The sequence below is a fragment of the Seriola lalandi genome, unplaced genomic scaffold, assembly GCF_002814215.2.
Source record: "Seriola lalandi dorsalis isolate HSWRI2012SDOR001 ecotype SW California unplaced genomic scaffold, Sedor1 jcf7180002054885, whole genome shotgun sequence".
Classification (NCBI taxonomy): Eukaryota; Metazoa; Chordata; class Actinopteri; order Carangiformes; family Carangidae; genus Seriola; species Seriola lalandi.
The window spans coordinates 3,467,587-3,489,847 of NW_019525437.1; the positions used below are offsets into that span (position 1 = coordinate 3,467,587).

A 22,261-nucleotide genomic window follows, 5' to 3' on the forward strand; every position below is an offset into this window, starting at 1 on the left:
GAAGATGGTTCTCAAATTGTGAAAACTGATGATTAATGAGCTAATAACGGCATTAAGATATCATCCTGATTTAAACTTTAGTTTACTTAGTTTTATCTACTAAATTTTGGCCCAATTGATGTCTCCTAACTTTTTCATTTACTTGTAATACTGATTAGCATTTGTTTTTTTCACAAATCTGTGAACTAAGGGAGAGTGTGTGTGGGTGTGTGTGTGTGTGGGTGTGTGTGTGTGTAGGCCTGGCGTGATATGTCATATTCCTCTGAGCCATAAAGTTCCATTGTTTCCAAAAACTATTAAAAACACACTGGTGACATGTACTCTTTTGAACAAAAACACTGTAGTTTATTTTGAGTCTGACCTTCATGCCACCTCCACGACCACTGTCCTGTTGGATTAATCCGCTGCTGAAACTAGTCCCCATTAAATGCACCGTTGCCTCCTGTTTGCAGCTGTTTTAGGAAATTATTATTTTAAGAAAATTAACTTTATATTTGTGTTTTAAAAGATTTACTCTACATATTAATTGTCACACATTGTTTTGGGTCTTTTCCTGATGATAAGAAAAAAACAGAATCATCCTTTAAATGGATGTTATAATATTATTCAAGAAGAATCAGTCCTTGTGAATATTTTAATTAAAACACTAACATTTTCATTAATAATGCAACAGTAACAGTGAATTTTAATAATCACCTGAGGACAAAGCAAAGCTGAACTCAGCTACAGTCTATGTGAACTCAGTTCCTCACAAGACTAAAACACAGGATGTCGTCCAGCTAAACCTAAAACCAAAATCCATTTTTTTATAAAAACAGTGTGGCCTTTAGATTCAATCAGGAACAGCTGTGAGGAAGGTACTTCTTGCAACACACACACACACACACACACACACACACACACACACACACACACACACACACACACACACACAGTTTGGCTGCAGGTGATGGGCCGGTCCAAACAGCTCCACTGTGACTCAGGATAAACAAATGGAAAAACAGAGACTGAGAAAGAGAGGAGAGAAGAGGGGATGTTTGTGAGGAGGAGGAGGAGGTTGGTAGGAGGTGAGCCAACAAAATGATGAAGAGCAAAGCCAGAACACAAACATAGAGGTTATTAGCATAAATTGTAACAGTGTCAGGAGAGTGTGTAGAGCAGTCCGAAAACATACACACACCAAAGTACACGGATATGGACATAAACACAACCATTATGGGCATGTAGCGTAGCTGTAATCAAGGTTTAATAAAAAAGTGTTATGATCCCTGAGGGGACATTCATAATGAAACTATTCTGCATCAGTAATTATGTTGTGGAAGACATGTAATGCTGCTGACATTCACTGCAGATATGGTTAAAGTTAGAAAAATAAAACCTGAACTTTACGTTTGGAGAAAGACTTTGTGGTTGTTGTTGTGTTGTGAGACACGCAGAGCTTGGTAACTCAGGAGGGAAGAAAATTATTCCATGGTTTCCCCCAGGAAATTGTTTAGCTGAGGTGGTAAACCACCCACGTTCTGATAGATCAGTCTCATGATTTCTGTAGTTACTGGATGATGGTCTCAACAATAGCTGCACTCAATAAATATATGATGTGATGTGTAAAAAGGTGCCTTTGCTCTTTTTCCCCTGATGGTTAATGTTAGATTTCATTTCATTTCAGGCTTTGCTAGAAAACACTGCAGGAAACCCTGGATTTATGCACATAAGTTTGTAATCTCTGATCACAAAACAATTCATTTGTGCTCTTAAATTATAATTTGTGGGAAAAAGTTGAGAAAATATAAACTCTTAATATTTCAATTGAGTTTAAGGCTCAAAGATAAATCCTTGTTGTGTAATAGGCATAATAAGATGCATTTTAATGATTTCTGTCCACTACTGAAACCCAACCAGTTCATTTAGATTAGTTTGTCCATGGTCTGACTATTTTCTATTTCATTAGGCTAAACAGTGGTACTGACACTGCCAACACTGCTGAAATAACATCCTATGTACTGTAAAAACATCTTAGCACAATGACAAATGCAATAAATGTCACGACAAACTGTGTAAATATTAAAGAATTAATTCAGTACTTGTAGGAACATTAATTCCCAAACACAGCCGCTAACATTCTGGGTGTTCCTTCCTAACTGACCGTACTAACAACAACCATTTATTCAGTCCACTTCAGCTTCTGTTGCTACAGTAACTTCAAAATAATTAATAAATTGTGCTGAAAAGTTGAAAAGAAAAATAATCCTAACAGCCGCTGGCTAATTCATAAAACTGACATCCTCACACTTTCTGCAGCATGTAGACTGACACAGTGCTTCCTTCATTGGCTTTCATCTCCACTAAACATAATCAAAAGTTTCCAATATTCACTGTGAAGCGTGTTGTTTCCTCCAGGAAACAGGAAATCCTGATCATGTTTCCTTGATCCCAAACTGAGTCTTTCAATAGTGAGTATCTGCTACAAAGTCGAATCTGGTATTTATTTTTCCTACATAATAGAGCTACACACACACAAACACACACACACAAAGGGGAAGGTAATTTCACTACATGTCTACTGTATAATCCCACCTGAGCAGCCACGGCTCTGCCAAAACCACCACCTGAGTCCTAGAACGACCTCCAAAACTGTGTTCAGTACTCCTGTGTGTGTGTGTGTGTGTGTGTGTGTGTGTGTGTGTATGTGTGTGTGGCAGGCACACTGCACCAGTTTTTCAGCTCTGACTAATCTTCCTGAAAATCAGCAGAGTCACTGAGTCTCTGAAACTGACACTCACTGATCTCTCCCATCCAGTCTGACAAAAAAAAAAAAAATTCACACTGTAATAACGATGTTCAAAAGCTGAATTTACTAGAGTTATGATCACAGCTTCTACCTTCAAGTTAATGCTTTCTCAGCGGGCAGCCTCTTTGATGTGACCGCATTTTTTATGAGATCATTCCAGTAAATCAATAAAACAATATGCGTGGTGCGGAGTTGCCAGGTTTTTTGATGCCTTGGCACTCATAAACGTTTACAACCAGGCTGCCTCCCTACAGCACAAACAGGATATGTAAAGGCCAACACACACCGGCTGCATAGAACATGCATCAAAACACCAGCCCCTACTGTTTTTTTTTTTTTAATGTAAGCCTGCAGACTGGCAGAGGTTTGATGCACATGTATCATCACAAGATGATGCGCAACAAAACATCTGCAGACGTCACTGTATTGCTGCAAATCCCCGCTCCAGAAAAGCAGCAATCACATCACATTATATGATGATAATAGATAGTGTGAGAAGGCAGAACGCTGTCAACCACCAGGGATTTTGCTACCATTATATTTACAACCATGTATCTATCCATGTTTGTAAAATCATTGGTGGTATTCAGGAGAGTCACTGAGCTCCGACGCTAATAATCGTTAGCAAAGCCTGGCGTCGCTTTCGATGGTTAAAATGCAATGTGGTCGGTGGTATGACATATCAGCTGTCACTAATTAATGTTAATTCTATCAGTTACTTGATGTCAGGCCTAAACTAAACCAGGTCTGTTGTCGGTTTGCGTGTCCTCTCCACACACCACTGTTCGATGGTCAGATGGTTTGTGAGTGAAGAAGCTCCACTCTGTAACACCTTATTTTCAAAAAACACATAATTTGATAAATTCTCATTGTGCCCTAGAAACATTGATTTCAATCGCTAACCATGAGTTATATGATATTAAATTCAACTGGCCGTGGGGTTGCTGATGCCCCCTGTGCTTAAGAAATCGCAAATGCTGTAAAATCATGTGTACTGTGATTATATTCATATTGTCTACCCCTGTTTGAAAACCTAATGACCTAACAGTGAACCTAGCCTGCTTGAACAAGTTCATAGGTTGTGTGTCAGCAAAGTTAAAAGTGGCCAACTTTCTGTCACCTGTAACCCTCTCTGTGATTCCTCATGGCAAACGTCAACATAACTGACAATACAGGTGTTGTCCTCAGATATTTGATTGATGTCTCAGTAAAGCAGTGTTCACCTGGATAACAGGTAGCTTTTATGAGCTGCAATCACAGCAAGTTTTATATCTGTTGATATAAAAGAGGCAAGAGGGGGCATGACAACACCCAACATTGGACACACACATCTCTAAAATACCTTGACATTTAACTATACTGTGTGTGTGTGTGTGTGTGTGTGTGTGTGTGTGTGAGAGACATTCTTTATAGGTTTGCACCTACACATGCCATCCATCCATCACTGTAACATGTCAGTAACAGGTCTGAGCATGTAGCAGGTTTGAGCTGAATAAAATCTCTCATACAACACTTGGCCTACTCTTGACTGCTCGCTGTTTAATTCCCTGCGGATTAAACTGATATCTGGACTTCAATGCTTTAATCCCGGGTGTGTTCCTGCCATGTGTGTGTGTGTGTGTGTCATAATCACACATTTCAGCTCAGTCACATCTGCAGGCCCAGATTGCTTCTGGGAAAAGGAAAAAAAAATTCAGAAGGCTGGGGTGTGTTTGCAGAAGGGAAGAGGTTTATTTAGAAAGCACTGAGGTGAGTGTGAAAAATGAAGCGGAGTTAGCGGCGCAAAGTTTCATTATCTGGATAACTACAAAGGGAAACAGGTGATGTCAAGTTCTTGTTTTTAAGTTCCGATTTCTAAACTTTATTTTTATCAGGGGTGCCAGCCCGGTCTCTCTCCTGGCATTTTAGATAAGTCAAGTTTACTGTGTAGTTTTTCTCCCTTTTAAAATGATTCATGATGGCAATGATGTCAAACTACACAAAAGTTGCACATTCAAAATATGTTGGACAAAAGGATTTCTTTCTATTTTAATACAGTGATTGTTGTATGACATTCAATTAATCAAATATTTTAAAACAAGCATGTTATAATATAATTTCAATGTTCTCATGTCTATATTATTATTAGCGCATATTGTTTTTGTTGTCATTACTGTAATACCCAGTTACATTAATGACCATTTCCATAGAAAACACAGGACAGCTCTCCCAGATACAGAAAGTGTTTTTCTTTTTGGGCAGAATCATCTCAACCAACACCAACTCTACTATTGTCAAGCAAGTTAGCATTCGATGCTAACTTTCTCTACTGACACCTTGAATGTTTGTACTGTGAAACAAACAATTTATAAAAGAGTTTCATGTCTTAATGTTTTTCAGCGAACTCACACACTCAGTAAAAGTTGGTCTAAATGTAATGTTTCTGACTCAGACTGAGCAGCACAATGATTCAGTTAGAGTCAAAGGATTGCCATGAAAAAGAATAAATCTGAAAAAGAATAAGTAAATATGGAAATATAAACAGGAATACATAAAAGAATAAATAAGTAAATAAAAAATGTGGAAATATAAAGAGAAATAAATAAAACAATAAGAAAAACGCTTTTATCTATTGATTTTGCTTTTACTGTATTGAATTTGCAGGGTTTGATTGTTTCAGACAGGGAGTACTGTGTTTGTGCTCCTATAGTTAGCTGCTGAGCTGGAGGAAGCAGGATGTTTTGTTGGAAGCTCCTTTGCTGGCCACGGCCCAAAGGTTAATAACCCCCAATCAGGACAGGGAGGGACAGCCGTGGTGACTTCAACAAACACACACACACACACACACACACACACACACACACACAGCACACACAGCACACACAGCACACACAGCACACACAGCACACACAGCACACACAGCACACACATGAGAAGGCTTAAATGTGCTGTGAAGGAAGTGAAGTGAAGGAAGTTAGGGGAGCGACAAACACCTGCCAAGCACCGCGCGGCTTCGACTGTGGCTGCTGATTGGTTGACCTCATTTCACTGACTGGGAGGAGTAGTGAGAGTGGCTGACAGTGGATTTCATGAATGTGTTTCTTTCTCCAACTAAGCTCTTCCTTGCAGGTAGAGATCCTTGCCCAACACTGAAGCTTTATTATGTCTTTGTTTCAGCTGAGTTGAGCTAAAACGGCTCCTTCAGACATGGATTAAATCAATCACATGTATTAGGTCTGAGATGAAGTCTGTTTTCAAACGCCATTGGCCTATTCCCTAAAAGTTAGTTGTTTTTTTTCACGAGTATAAACGTACGTCCCACTTGATTATTCTGATTAGGGATGTGCACTCTGTTTAGTGAAATTAAAGGATTAAATGTTGCCACTAGAAATACTGGTCATTGAAAAAATAATTTATCATTTCATTAAAGGTCCCATATTGTACAAAGGTAGATGTCCATGTGTTGTTTGATTATAAAGCAGGTCTAGGTTCTATATTAATTAATTACTGTGAAAGTATCAAAGCGCTCAGTCCAGAGAGAAATGCACACGACCTGTATTCAGAAACTGATCATTAAAACCAGCCGTCAGGACTAGGCCTGCACCATATGAGGAAGATATGCAATGTGCAATGACACTGTTCAATATTTCGAAGACTTGCGATAAATAGAAGGGGGGGGGGGACTGCTGTCTCATCCTGTAGTTATAGGTTTACAAAAGTTCCTTTTAGCTCGTTCATAACTGTACACTATGAGCTTAATGTTAGTACGTTTCACTCGTGTAAAACAAACCATGGTGTTTAAATCTTGTTGAACAGCTGGTGTGATGAAGGACGCTGATTGCTTTTCTTATTCACAAATGTTGTGATGACACTCACCGAGCTACGACTGTAAAAAAAAAAAAAAATAAAAAAAAAATAAATAAAACGTTCACTCCTCACTGGTCTCCATCGCCGCTTCTGTGCCGTCTGCTATGTGTGTGAGACGCTGCAGCCTGACATCAAAAAACAGTAGTTTTTTCCAGTTAATTTGGCTCAGGTGCTGCACCATGAAAACTTGTGATTGACTTGTGTGACTGCACGGCATGTGTAGCCTAAATAAAATTACTTTTTCTAATTCGTTGCGTTTCCGTCAGTCTTTTGCAATGTGTTAATTGCACATGTTCATATCACGATGACAATGAAAATAAGATTCATCGGTGAGCCTCAAAGCAGTCCCTGCTCTCAGTCATGCCCCAAGCCCCGCCCACCTGGACGCACCATCCAACCTTGTAGGAGAGCCTCCTCTCTTTTGACTGGCTCACCAACCTGTGGTTACTAGAGCTCCAGAGAGAGGCCTGAGATGTCCAGATGTTGTTTAAAAAAAAAAAAAAAAAAAAAGAAAGAGTAAGGTGGAAAGTGGCACCGATGTCATCTCATAAAACCATCTCGAAAATTAAAATAAGGTTGTGTGTCTGCTGCGACCAGAGCAATATGTAATCATGTTCAGCATAGGCATGTGGACGTTAACCTGCCAGGTAAGAAGGCTGCTGGTGCTAGCATGCTAATGTTAGCCACACTCTGCAAAACAATTATGACACTGTTTTCCTAAAGAAACTGTGATTGACACCCTGATTAAAGTGTGCTCAGTTTCATTGTTTTCTGATGGTATTCTTACTTTTAGATTTGTCGAGGAGCCTAAATTTAAACTTCCATAGTCTTTAGAAACACAAGTAATTCTGATGCCTATCTAATATCCACCCATCCATCCATCACTGCATCATCTATGCTTATCCTGTGCAGGGTCAGAGGGTGGATAGAGTCTATCGTAGTCTCTAATCAGATTTTCAACCTTGGGGTCAGGACCCAACACGAGGTCACTTGATATGCAGATAATTAGGTCAAAAGATGCGTTTTACATAGGTCAGTATTTACATTTCATTCATCTGAAGCTCCCTCAGTACTCATATAAATATAATATTACTGTCATCTCTAGTTGTGCTCTCTGAGTATAATTTATAGCAGCTATATATAACACCATGATTGAGCCACCATCTGTGCTATAGTCATAACACCTTGAGCTGAGTGAGTTGATGACCTTGTTTTCTGATCAGGCCTCTGATTTTCATCCTCCTTTTCCTTCCTTCACCATCAGCAGGGAAAACTTACAAAACTGCTCTAGACCCAACACTGGAGATTAGCGTTAGCTGCAGTCACATGATCCATTTCCATGGTGACGTGCAAAGCAAGTCGTTTCATTCAAACAGCAGCAGCAGCATCAGTCAGTGTTGACCCTGCAGGTTTCTGCTTGTAAAGTTCCAGCTTCCTTCCATCCGTCCTGACCCTGCACACTGAGGACCACACTGTCAGTGGACACACAGCTAATGACCTACAGGGAAACCAGATTACCTGGTCACACACACACACACACACACACACACACACACACACAATGTAGCAAGTACACACAAGCAGAATGACTGATCTCACTTTCCTCAATCACTAACGCACAAACAAACAAGCCTCAGGGGGCACAACAAAAACCAACGGCAGCCTCTAATGTGTTCAACTTTTCAACAGAGTGAGAGCAGACATACACACACATACACGCGCACACTAACACACACAAGGGTTCAACATTAACATTGAGCAAACAGATCATAAAATTTCCTGGGACCTGTAGTTTCATATTTATTAGTTTAATCTCAGCTTTCAAACTACATACCTCTGCATGAACAAGATTACAAATAAAGGGCTGTAGAAATTTCTGTGGCTGACAAATTTATATGATTTCTCAGTATATACACATATTACACATCTCGCTCAACCCTTCGTGACTTGGCATGTTCAGTCGAGGGAAACTTTTCTTTCTATGAAGATGTTAATGTGCGTTTTCTCTTTTTTCAGCTCGTATTGTTCTGTCACTACCATTTTTATTTAGTTTCTGTCTAAAATCATCTGCTGTGTTCACACTGACGAGCAAAAAAAAAAAATCCTGCATAAGAACAATGCTCACCAAGTCCAAGAAACAAACTTCTTCATGTTCTGTTTCATTTCCTTTTCCTACAACTGCCCAGCAATGGATCCTCTAAGTTCTGGCAGGAGTAATGATAACTTTGCTTTTCATGCAGTGTTTTATTTCTTTACAAAGCAAATAAACCTTGTGATTTGAGCAAAAACACATTTATGTCTTAGTGTGCAAGTGGCAGCACAAGGATTTAACTACCTGCATGGATTTGTACAAATATCTCACACACAATTTAAATTTCATTCTGAATTTGATGTGACAGCTGTACAAAATCATTTGTGTTCTCCACGGCAGAAGTCCTGTGTGCTGTAAGCTGAATTACTAAGACTACATTTGAGTCCATTAGTTTGTCTAATGCTCATTTTCAGCACAGCGTTAAGTAGCACAGGTGTGCTGAATTGCTCATTACCTTGATTTGGTGTTTACCAGAATTAAATCTTGATTTGTGAGAATCATTAGCTTCAAACCCAAACAAACATTTAGTCGGTGGGCTGTTAATTGAACTACATTTTAACGTTGGATGAGAAAAACAAGATGGGTTGATGGACAAAAAACGCAGGACAAGAGGCGGAGAGAACAAGATACAGGGAAGGAAGAAAGAAGGCAGGGAGGAGCAGGGGAAGGTGGTGTAGGAAGAGTAAGGTAGAGGAGAGGGGGAAAAAGACAATAGAGAGAGGGGGAGGGCGAGGAACATCTAATAAAGGTTCTCTCAGTGAATACAGAGTAATGTGGCATCCAGCTCAGTGGGAAATCAGCACATCACTCAGTTACAATGACTGGGGGGGTGGGGGGGGGTGGCTGAAACAGGAAGGCATAATAATGTGGCACCAAGCAGGGGAAGAGTGATGGATTCTGTTCATTAAGGATGTTGGAAGCTCAAAACCAGACAGATATAACAGAGCAACGCTGTATTGGAAACTTGCTGTGAAAAGGAGCGAGGTCTGAAAAGAAAACAGAGGCGATGAAGGTTGAGGACAACTCTACATCTGACCTGACGTAACCTCTGAAGCTTTTTAAAATTATAAACAGTGAGAAAGCTGAGCTGAAAACCTCGAAAACACTCATGAGCAAAGATTTGTTGTTCACTCTGGAACACGGTTTATTCCTTTGTCTTGTCCTTTGTCATCATATGAGGTTTAATTTCTCCTACGCTGATTCCTGCGAGATAATCAGACGCCAAAGTAATTAATGCCATTTCTATGCATTGATTTATAGGACCCATCTTGGTTATAATTCTGCTTAATGCAAGTAATTAATATCATTCACCCTCCCGCATCTGTGCCTCCTCATTACCACCCTTCTAGGTACCCTAAAGTTGCACCCATTAGCCATTTGGGCTCCATCAATCAACCCAGCGTCTTAGCTGTGCAGCATTTGGACCAATCTCAGCCAGAAGTCCCAGAGGTCGTTCCGGCTCAGTTCCTCCTGAGCCCACTACGATCGCCCATAGCTGGTTCAAAAACGGAGAGGTAATCACTCTCTCATATCACTGGGTTGGGAGGGGAGCAGGTTTACTGGTTAACCTAAGAGATGTTTAATGAACAAGAAAGAGCAAAGAGCCACAGCTACTGCTGGAGAAAAGTCACGCTGGAAACACATTTTAAGATTTTAACATCATTGCAAAACGCAATCTGCACAATTTAATGATTTAAATTAAAGTATCTATTCACAGAGTTAGAAAGAAGACGCCAAATTTCAGATACTGACAGGTTTTGGTACCTTAGCGCTCTGGACACATTTCAGTCAGGACTCAAAAAGCACCGAGGTGGGGCACCTTGGTGGCTCACCTGGTAGAGCGTGTACCACATGGACTTAGTCTTAACCGCAGCAGCCATGGATTCGAATCTCACCCACCACCATTTGCTGCATGTCATTCCGTCACTCTCTCTCCCTCACTTTCCTGTCTACCTCTCACTGTACTATTAAATAAAATAAGAAAAAAAGAAAAAGGCACAAAGCACTGATGGACTTAGAACCATGCAGCCTTTAAGACCAGAGGTCCCACACATAACAGCATATACAGTCAGAAGGAGCACACTGGCGACATATTGAGAGGGGATAATACACTGAACTACAGGGAGACTGAATAAAATTGTATCAATAGAGAACCAATGAAATTCCCTGTGACATTACCAAAACAAATACAAAGGAAAGAAGAGGTGGAGGATGTGGAGACAGTTTACAGACTGTAAACTGTAAAATCAGCCTTGGACTGATTTCAGATAGTAAAATAATTCTCACTCCTGGACCACCATGTCATTTTACAGTCCAGTGCTCACTGTTCTCATTGTTATATTTCCTGATACTGACTCCAGTCATAACAAGATGTTTAACAAGGACGTTACTGTAATTATCATCCTCCCACACTGAGTAGCAGTATAATCAATACATTGCTCGATAAATTTTTTCTCATTACCTGAAACACATGGAATTTATCTTTCCAAAATCAGACTATGAAACCTGATTTGTTTTAGATTGGTTTGGTGAAAAAGAGTGAAAATAAATCTAAATTATTAAAATTATTATGGCATTAAAAAGGATGAGCAGCAACTTGATCAGCACCCAAACAAAAAGATTGTAACATACACAGTATATAAATATTTTCCAATCAGTAAGGATGTTTGAATTATAACTGTCTCACTGTCTTAACGAAGTGTCTCAAAAATCTGGGATGAATTTAATCTTATCCAGGATTAAAATGATTTATTTCAAACAACATTGGTATCTTAAGGAAGTCTCCTCACTCACAGCAACATAAATCATATGTAGGGTTTAAACCCAGATCCAGTCTGTGCTATGTGAATCATAACTGCTTGGAGAAAACAAACACACAAAGTGGCACACAGCCTGTGACTCATTTGTCTGTTGTGTCCAACAGCGAGCATGAGCATGATCATAGAGGATGTGACTTGTACAGCGGAGCAACCAGACCTAAATCTGTTGTGACACAGCCTCATTCGCCGTTACCTAAAACCCCTCTGAGCTTCGGCTGGAATCCAATGAATGCAGGAGGGAACGCCGATCACGTAAACTGTAAAACCAAATAAATGTGAGAGCTGATGTAGAAAATATGAAATGTTTAGATAACACAGTGGAGGCCAGCTGGAGGCCCGTCTCAGACATCTGATCAGTCAGTGTGAGTGTTACAGTCCCGCACTGCTGACCAACTCCACATTGCTCAAGTCTAGGGCTGTCCCAAACGATTATTCTTTAAACGATTATTTTTTTTATTAACCTAACAGTAATTTTATTGCAATTATTTTCCAGTTAGTCATTTAATATAACAATTTGCGTCCAACACACACACACTGCACCAGGGTGCTTCCTCTTTATGTGCTCGTGCATGACTGTCGTGCTAGAGTGATATGCCAGATGCACTTTGCAGAGTCTGCAGACTACCGCACTGTTGGTGTCAAGATTAAAGTATTCTCAAACTTTGGAGGACCATGTGCGAGCCTTTTTTGCCGCGTGTTGCTCCACACGCTCCGTCGTACTGCTGGTAGACGCCGCCATGTTGTTCAAATAGATTACACAGACGCAAATCATTCACTTAGTCAATGACTTCAATTACGTCACCGCGTTGTCCCAGTCCGTGCGCTGCGCTTGTATCTGGGTAAACCAAAGACGATGGATATAAACGGTCCCATTAGGAAGTTCCGGTTTTGTTCTATGAACATTCACATTGTGTGGTTTTACACGACGCATCGACACTAAAATTCCACGTTGAATAATTTTTATAATCGACAACGTCGATTACGTCGGATAATCGTCCCAGCCCTACTCAAGTCACACTGCAGCTTTTGATTCTGTCGATCATGAAGCCGTTTTAAGTTTCTCTGACAGGAACATCCACAGCAAAAAATTTTTTTTATTTTTTTTTTTTTTTTTTTAAATCAAAGATTCAGTTTCTGTCTGATCTTTTTTCATCTACTCACCCATTTTCCTCCTTTTGTTTGTCTCACTGATGTAACCGAGCTCAAATATTGTGACCCCAAAAAGGTCAAATCTCTTCATTTAAACGTGCTTTGATCAACACTTTAACACAGCATTTCAAACTGTTTTCCAATCGACGACATTTTTGCTCTGGTTCACTCTCACCCCTCTCAAAGCACTGTTTTCGGCCTCAGCAGGTAAACTCTCATAACCCACTGTCCACTAACAAACTGTCGCAGCTCAAGAACTATGCATTTCCCTCAGGAGTTGGTGGAGAGCAAACCAGAGCTTAAAAGAGTGGATTTGTCACCTGTATTGTAAAACATATGACTCCAAATATATGTTAATGTTGCTCATTATCTGTTAGATGTGCAAATTATAAATTATTTGCTTACAATGTCACCTTAAAATGTGAGAATACATCAGTGTTGTGTTCACAGCTTGTTGTTTTTACTGCACCCAAAAAGACAGAATTTTTATTTTCTATCTTTTTAATGGAAACAGAAGAAAGTAACACTTCAGTCTTCTGGTCCTGGGCTCTATACAACCTCACTTTATTGGTCAAGGTGAATTTTAAGGTTGCAACTAATTACTTTGATTAGTTTTCATTTCAATATGTTTTTTAAAATCAAAGAAAGGCTAAAAAAAAAACCCATCTAAAAATACCCATTAAATTTTACAAAGACATAACACAAAGAAAAGCAGCAAATTCTCAGATTCAAGAAGCTGGTACCAAAGACTGAGTATTCAGTGTCAGGATCTTGAGAGAAGAGTAGAGTAGAATGTTTCAGCTGCAACCCGCTGAGCTACATCCATAAGTGAATGACTTTAACCGCTGATTCTAAAAATCACTGATGATTAATTTGCTGTTGATTGTTTAATCTTTCAGTCCACTATTTGTTTCAGAAGAACACGCCATTTAAAAGAAACTGTAAATCTTGAAAAATCTGGAAAATATTTTAAATATTTAAATTTCCACGTGATTACAATCTTACTAGTCCAAAATTACCCACCATCCTTAACTGTGGGACTGACCAGAACCTGAACTTGTTTCCAACTGTGTAACAGCAGCATGAAGCCTCTAGCTTATAGTGAAAATCCTCTGAGTGTTTAGCACAACAGCACGCCCTCCTCTCTCTCACCCCCATTAACACTGTACACTACAGTACAGTACAGTGTTAATCCACTGCAGATTTCAGTCTACTTCCAGTCTGCCCTAATTAGCCTGATCCTGCTGTGGGGGCTTCAACTCGGAACAACATCTCTCCAATGTGCTGTGATATAACAGATTATCCTCCTATCCCAGTTCATCAACACACTTAGCTCTAGGAAGAAATCACTGCATGTTTTGTTTATTTACTTAGATGTGAACCACCTCTTGATAACTCACTCACAAATTAAGGTTAAGCTGTCGATCATTATCGGCCGATTTTCATTATAAATATGTGATCGGTACTTGGGAATTACATTAAAGAAACTTGATCGTGGCATCCGTAGATAATATCGAATGTTGCGATATTTCCTTCCATATGCAACATGTTTAATAATATCATACATTGCAACATTTGGGCTGGACTCTGCCAAGATATAAAATTTTAGATATCGGCCAAGTCGGGCTGCACAATCACTTGAAATATAATCGAAATCGCCATCATAAATGTCACCACATTGTTATGCATCGTTAGCATCATAAACGTAGTGGTGTTACAGAGACGCCCCGGACTACAAATCTTATTCTTCAGAAGTAAAGGAACATGTTTGTTTGGTACAAACCCTAACAAAAATCACATCATCATCATTTTTATATTTTCTTCAGTGAAACCGAATCCAAAAACGACCATCCCAGCTGACATCGCAGCATCTTTACACTTTAGACAAGGTCTAGCCCTGCCAACCTGTGCCACCTACAGGCAAAGACACTAACAGATGTTTTAACATTTGTGCCACCAACAGGCAATGAAAGTAAATATACCGCCCATAAACAGCCAATATTATATTTCAAATATTCAATTCTGTACCCCCTCCTCTTTTATTTCCATGAATAAAATGTTGTTGGAAACCCCCTTTTATTTCCTTTCCACAGTCTCTCTACTGTTTTACATTGCTAATATAAAATATAAACCCTGTGACACAGGTAAGTGCAGGTCTGAACCTGCTGTTGCTGCAACTCTGCGGTTGGATGATACTCGGGCCTGGTATCAATGACACTGCACGTCCTTGTTCATACAAAGCTCTGATGCTCTGCACTGCACCGAAGCAAAAGTCGTGAAACACAGGCAATACTATGAGGTGGTGTTACATCAGTTCAGTGTCTGATTGCAAGGAAGATAATAACAAGAGCAGGAGGAGATGCAGGAGGGGAGACAGCGGTGTAATAAGTCGAAATAATTGAATAAATTTAAACATTACACCTTTTCCAATTTACTTACATTCCTGGGTATAAACATATTTTTCCAAATGTTCTTATATTTTGTTAAATATTGTTTAAATACAACAAAATTATAATTAAATCAGGCAACATCTGCCTTAAGAAGACTAACAAGACTAAGAATCTCACCGTGCATTGATTAACAGCTTTGCATTCAAAAAGTAGTGATGTTAAACAACCAACCTTGACCTCAAAAGAGCTAAATCTTTCATGAAAGAAAGACGGGAGGGTCCAAATAGAAATATTAGGCTAAAGAAGAAAAAGAAACACAAGAAAACAAAGACTGAAGCAAAAAGCAGGAATATGCAAATGAATACCCAAATAAGTAAAACAAAGACGGGCCACCTTCCATTATTTGCTGAAGTTAAGAGTTTGATTGTGCTGAAGCTGCCGTTTCAGGTGAATACAACACAGCAAACGTTCAGAGCTGAAGTAAACAATGAGGAGTAGGAAGCAGCTTTCTCTTCACACAGCTGCAATAAATGCCAGTCGCTGCTGCAGGAACATTGTGATAGTGTTTATTGTGTGTAGAGGACTTCACTGCTTTTACTGCTCCTGTTTAACCATGTCAGAGAGTACCGTGACCTATAAAACAGGGACATGTCAGGACCACAGAGACATCTGTCTGAAAATGTCCCAGGAGCACCCGTTAGTCAGTCAGCTGGTCCAAACCCATGAAGGGCAACTGCAGCTTTCAGGTTTCTGTTTTCTTCAGAAGATCCTGACAGTCACTGGCCACGGGCTATTAACAGCTTTTTCTCAGTAAAAGAAAATTACATAACCATTAAAGTCATTTTCAGAGACAACGCATCATTTCTATGGTGAGTTCAGTTTTACTTTGACTTTCCAGGTGTTTCCCAGAGAAGGAAAACAAGGCCACCAGTTCCAAGAATGTGTGAATCAAGAGCATGACAAGACAGCTAAAAAGTGGCTGTTATGAAAAGGAAAGAATTGGCGACATTATTTCTTTTTACATTTTCCGAATTTATCTTTGATGGTTAAAACTGAAAACTTCTGCAAAACACAATAACAAAACTTGTTTTAATGATTATTATTTTTTAATTTCAATTAATTTTTCAATGATAATTGTAAATTTAGCCTATTCAACAAACTAAAACATTTTTTTTTTTTTTACATTTATCAATTTTTTTTTTTTTTTTACTAAATCTGTCATAGACAAATTCTTCAAAATACTTCAGAAAAACTAAAAAGAAAATATTTTCAATACATGATATATTCAAAGTTGGACAGTCTGTCCAACTTTGAATATATCAGTCAAGAACATAGATGAAAAGTTTCTGCAACTGTCAGAAACAAAGGGTTCCTGGAAACAAACAGCTGACTGATTCCTTGATTGCAGAGGATGTTTGTGTGTATTTGTGCTCTGTCCCTGGCAACATATTAACACACACACTCTGAATCTGTTCACACTCAAGTTAGGAAATGACAATGACATCATTGATTTCCCAACGCTTTAACAGTAACCACCAAAACCCTGTTGTTCATGGTGACCCTGGTGGTCTGACACAGAACCTGAGGAGATCCCAGCAGATGAACTCTGATCACAGCTGCTGTTTGTATCTCTACACCATACCAGTGATGGTGTGTGGGTGTTGGTGTGGGTGTGTGTGTGTGTGTGTGTGCCTTCAGGTCAGGTTATAGTAAATTAAAGTCAAATTAGACAGCAGATGTTTAAACAGATTCTGTTCACATGGTAGCGACCTGCTGTTGCTGGTGGGACGTTAGCGCCTGATCTACCAAATCTGCTGCATTAAACACATTTTTTATAATCTCTATGCCAATTGAAATAAAATTGATCAAATATCAATTTATCAGCTGATTTGCTGTTTAAATCATCAAGCAAAGATGCTAATCATACTCTGGTTCAAGCTTCTTAAATGTGAGGACTTGCTTCTTTTCTGGTTTCTATCCCATGTTGGACAAAAAAAGATATTGAAGGACTTTTATTTGGACTGATTAATCAAAAATATAATCAACAAAGTAATAATGAAAGTAACTGTTGGCTTTAGCCTTTCCCCGCAGACAGCCTCTGGAAATATCACAGCGCCAGCACAAAGTCATGATTCATTACTCAGCAATGCAAAGTGTAAGCAACAGGTAGAAGTCCCACTGGATGAAAACACCCTGTCTGGCGGTCTTCCATTTTATACTGATTCATACAAAAACACAAAAAGCAGCAGTAGCAGCACAAAAACATCTGTCTGACCTCCCATGATACCATGAAGTTCACTCCCTCAAGCTCAGCACCTCCCACCCCCGACTGAAAACCACTCAAAAAAATAAAATTTCATCCTCCTAAGCTGATTTCAGGACAAAGTTCTGACACTAAAATAACTGCAAAGTTTATGAAACATGACAGCTGAGGGAAAATCTTATTAACTGGTCACATTTTACGTTATTATTCACATTATATCCCAAAAGACAGGGTGGTGCAGTAATACTGTACTAGAGAGTCAGTCATATCATACTTCCAGAGGTCGGGGGAACATGACTTCATGCAGAAATGTGAAATTATGAGCTTCAGCCATGACTTCATTTTTGGAAACGGCTCTTATTAACAAAGCAACATGTCCATGTTCATCGCAAACTGATACTAATGAGATCTGAACCTTATACATTACACAGAACCAAAGCACCAATGAGTTATTTGACTAAATGTATAATCCGATGTGATAGTTACTCATATCAAGCTAGTCTGAACTCTCTCCAAGTTGATTTTCATAGTGATAGTGAAATGAATGAATGAATGATTGAATTAAACCAAGTACTGCTTGGAAGATTCTCCAACATTCATCCAATACGTTCCTGGATCCACTACACACAGCAAAAACTAATAAACTGTTCCCTGACCCACCTTTACACCATATTTTATTAAAATTTCTCAAGATATCCATCAATTCTAATTACCAAAAACTCAAAGTGTCAAAGGTAATAAGGTGTACTAGAACCAGAGAGATGCAGATGTAGGGAAGCGAAACGACTGGTGGAGTGTTTGAGTTGTTTTTTTTCATTATAACACAAAACTCAACTGAGAATGGTTGTTCTTATGAGTGCTGCAATGCTGTTTTTTTACCTTTACACTTCTGCATATGATATTTATGGTTTATTATATATTCCTGTAGTTTCCATCGATTTTCTCTATCTATGTTGTGTTTTTATGGTATTTTCTATGGTAGCCTTTTCAGACCAACTGTACTGCAGACACAGTATCAGGATAAATCTGCTTATAAAAAATCAGATGACGTAAAGCCAAGTTCAAATGCATTTAACTATGAAACTAACCATATATTAAACAAACACCCAGGTTGATACCAACACAGACTTTCTCCTTTACTTACTGTTAAACTGCTTCAAACACAGGACTGTCAAAGATCTGCTTTACATTAGCTTCCCCTTGCATCTCAATAGATACATGCACACACTTTCACCTGGCCACAAGCACTCAACATCCAACCAAGCACTCAACATCCACGATGACTGAGCAAAAATATAGTTTAATTTTATCGACTTCTGATACCAACTGTGAAATTTCCGCCTGTCAATCACAGCCTTGAGCTGCAGGAACAGAGGAAGGTCTCTATAGTTTAATTCTTTAGTTATTACATTCAATTTTGCACATAAGCAGGCTGTAATGTACTTAACACACTGTCAGGCTGATTAATTCGTTGATTAATTGATTAGCCAATTAATCATTAACTATTTTGATAAACTCAGGCTGTGGGGAATTTTAACAAGAATTTGTCACTTTTTTGACGTTTTAGAGACAAAATGAATCATTAACAGAGGCCGTAAGGTGTTAAATATATTAAGATATTATTAATGATGTGTGTATCATAAAAAGACTCATGATATTATTTGATATCAGCTTCATATCCTCTGTGTTGTGTCTGTTCCCTGTGCGTGGGCTTATCGTGGATCAGAGACGCAAACCTGTCCAGGTTTCACACACAATGACACACAATGTGTCTAAATGACTGCCACTCACCGCATCCTTCTCCTCTCCCCCGCTCTCCTGCTGCTCCATGTTGCACAGTTTCCTCTTGTTTTTATTTTCTGACCTCTTCATCTTTCACTTGACCGTTAAAAAAAAAAACCTCCGAGCTGGCAGGGTTCGGCCCGGCTGACAGACAGCCCCGTCCTGTCGCGGCTGGACCCTGTCGGTAACTTCTTCTTAGCAAGCAGGCTCAACGTGTCAGCTTGGCTGGTATCGACCTCAGTGACACCTCGCCGCCAAAACGAAATTCATCGCTCGCCGATGCGTTCATTTGAGTTGAGAATCCGCTCAGGAGTTTGTTCCAGCCAGCCATTCCTTGTGCGGCTGTGGCTAGCTAACTTACAGCCTAGCTACACTTTTCACGCCGCTTCCACATCTGGAAAAGCCGTTGTGACAAGCTGTCAATCAACCCCGCAGCACCAGCAGTTTCTCCTTGAATACAGAAATAAAAAGGGCGGTTTAAAGATGGTTCACAGGGACAGCGTATCATTCGCCATGCTGAACTGGTTTCATGGTGCCGGCCCTGGCAGTTCAACCAAAACAACTTGTTAGTTAGTTAGTGAGTGGCTGCTGCTGCTGCTAGCTACCTAAGCTAGCTTCCTGCTGCGTGCCTAGCAGAGCGGCTAGCCGGGCTACCTGCCCAGAAGCACCGTGACACCCATGACAGGTCTACCTTCACTCCTAACGGATGGTTCCGGTTGATTCCCGCCTGAATTCTGGGCGTTCTTTCCCCTCTCGGTGATTTATCAGGCTGTCAGTGTCCCCTTCACATGTCCTTCCATCCTCGGATAAAGGCTGAGCTCTGTGTGAAGACACCGGGTCGTGCTCCGTGTTGAACAGCAGCCGCGGCACGGCACGGCTCAGCTTGTTTCCTGACTCCGACTCGGTCACTGCGGTGTCAAGTTAGCAAGAACGAGGATGCAACGTCCGGTTGAGCTTTACAAAAATATAAGCACGGCGTCTTCAAAATAATGGATTTAGAAAACATTTCATACTTCATGGATAGAAATAAATATTAAACAGAATACAAACTGCATTGATTACATGTATACGGATAATTTACACAATATAGTACTCGAAAGATTATCAACAGGTACAACATATGTGATGGATAATGGAGTAAATAAAAGTCAAGGTGAGCAGTGTGTCTTTTTATCTGAAAAAACATTGTAACAGTATAGTGACAGTTATGGCATATACCACATAATATACCACATAAAGACTTACCGATGTAAGTGGTGACATGTCTGACTGATCATGTAGTAAAAGAGTGAACATAAACTAAAGTAAAAATTAAACAAAATACAATAGAAACATTTCCCATTGAAATATTTTATTGTATTTCTACATTTAAATACTGTATTTAAGTAAATTAAAATGTGTACTTCAGGTATACAGTCTTTTATGTGTCTAATTTTGGGGAAGAAAGAAAGAAAGAAAGAAAGAAAGAAAGAAAGAAAGAAAGAAAGAAAGAAAGACTGACGATTTATTCCCAAAGTATTGATTCCTAAAATTATATCAGATTATATCAACATATAATGGTACTCAGGTATTTGGTCTAAGATACGATAATGTTTGACATCCCGCAGCATTAATTTACAAATGTAACAGGTTTTATTTTGAAAACGCACTAATCTTTTTCCTTTCTCTGGTTTCAGCTTCACCTATGGACACAGCTTGTTTGATGATTCCTCTGTGTAAAATTACACACACTCTCAACTAACTAAATAAATAAAACTATTTTATTTAGATTTATTTTTTCTTCCTTCTTGTGTATGTGTATGTTTGTGCGTGCTTCTTTTCCTTGTTAGGACCAAACTGCTGGACCCTACAAGTTTAAAAGGCCGTTTGAGGGTTAAGACTTGGTTTAAGGGTCAGAGATCAAGGTTGGGGTTGGGCGTTCAATTGTGATGGTTTAGTTTAGGGGTAAGGGGCTGGTGAATGCATTATGTCAATCAGGGGTCCTCACAAATGCCATTAAAAAAGGGTGTGTGTGTGTGTGTGTGTGTGTGTGTGTGTGTGTGTGTGTGTGTGTGTGTGTGTGTGAGTGTGTGTGTGATGAGTTTTGTTGGCATCTGCTGCCACCTGCTGAGAAACAATAGAAAATGCCTTGAATATGTGTTTTTTCTCCCTGTGTACTGTATTTTTTTTGTCATTTCTGAGTTAATTTCAGCCATTTTACCTCAGTGTGACTGTTTTTTGTTTTATTTTGCTTTGTTTTTTCTAATCAAAGAAATTTCATTTTATACAATAATGTTAATCCCATTTGCCTTTTCATACACTTATGTGGGCAGTCTATGAACAATGTTTGATCACACAAAATGGATTTGTAAAAAAAAAGAAAAAAGAAAAAAGATATATGATATATGTATGTGTATCCATGGGAAACAACAGTTAAAATGTCTTGTGTTTAGCTCTCCTGTTGATTCTCCATTGGGACAGGAAGTGAAAAAAGCTGAGAAATTTTGATTACAAAATGAGCACTGTTTGCAACATTCAAGCCGCTGTATGATTTATGATATACTGACAAACAGAGACCTGCATGTAAGAGTTCCTTCCTAAAATGCTTTTAGGAAAGTTCAATTAGGAAAGTACTGAAGCAGCCAGGCTTCTCTGCAAAGTAAACATGGGTCTGCAGATGAGCGCCAGCAGGTCTACATGAGAGCTGTTCTGCCTTGTTTTCCTCAGTGAACTAAATATTGCCAACTTCCGATTTTATCAGGACGTCTCAGTGTGATGAACCTTTAAGAATCAAGGGAAGATGGCCTGTATTTGTTAGTTACTTCAAAATGTAGGACTACTGACATTATACATGAAACATCTTTCACCTGAATGAGTTATGTTTAATCAAGCAGTTGTGATTGCATTTGAAACAATCCCACCTAAAAATATATAGATGAGTAAAAAAGAGACACTTCAAAAAGATGTTTTTTACTCATGACTGCACCTTTAATGCTTATTTTGGGGGCCCTTTGTGTCTGAATGGGCCCCAACATCAGCATTAACGAACCGTATCACTGCACAGTGAGGATTTTACATCTTCCACTAGAGGGAGCCAGAGTGATGTAGTGTCTTCTTTTGTTTTGAGTTGACTATCTTAACATAAGTGTGCTT

The 22,261-nt window shown here is 39.2% G+C and overlaps 1 protein-coding gene across 2 annotated transcripts in view; it reads right to left on the minus strand.

The window, feature by feature from the left end:
* The window catches only part of mast2 (microtubule associated serine/threonine kinase 2), a 176,923-nt gene extending 156,870 nt beyond the window's left edge, over positions 1-20,053 (minus strand). For both annotated transcript variants that reach the window (XM_087180051.1, XM_087180053.1), the window contains exon 1: positions 19,139-20,053. In XM_087180051.1, coding sequence (XP_087036177.1) covers positions 19,139-19,219 — 81 coding nt within the window. In that variant the 5' untranslated portion in view covers positions 19,220-20,053. The remainder of the gene's footprint in view (positions 1-19,138) is intronic.
* Between the last annotated feature and the right edge of the window lie 2,208 nt (positions 20,054-22,261).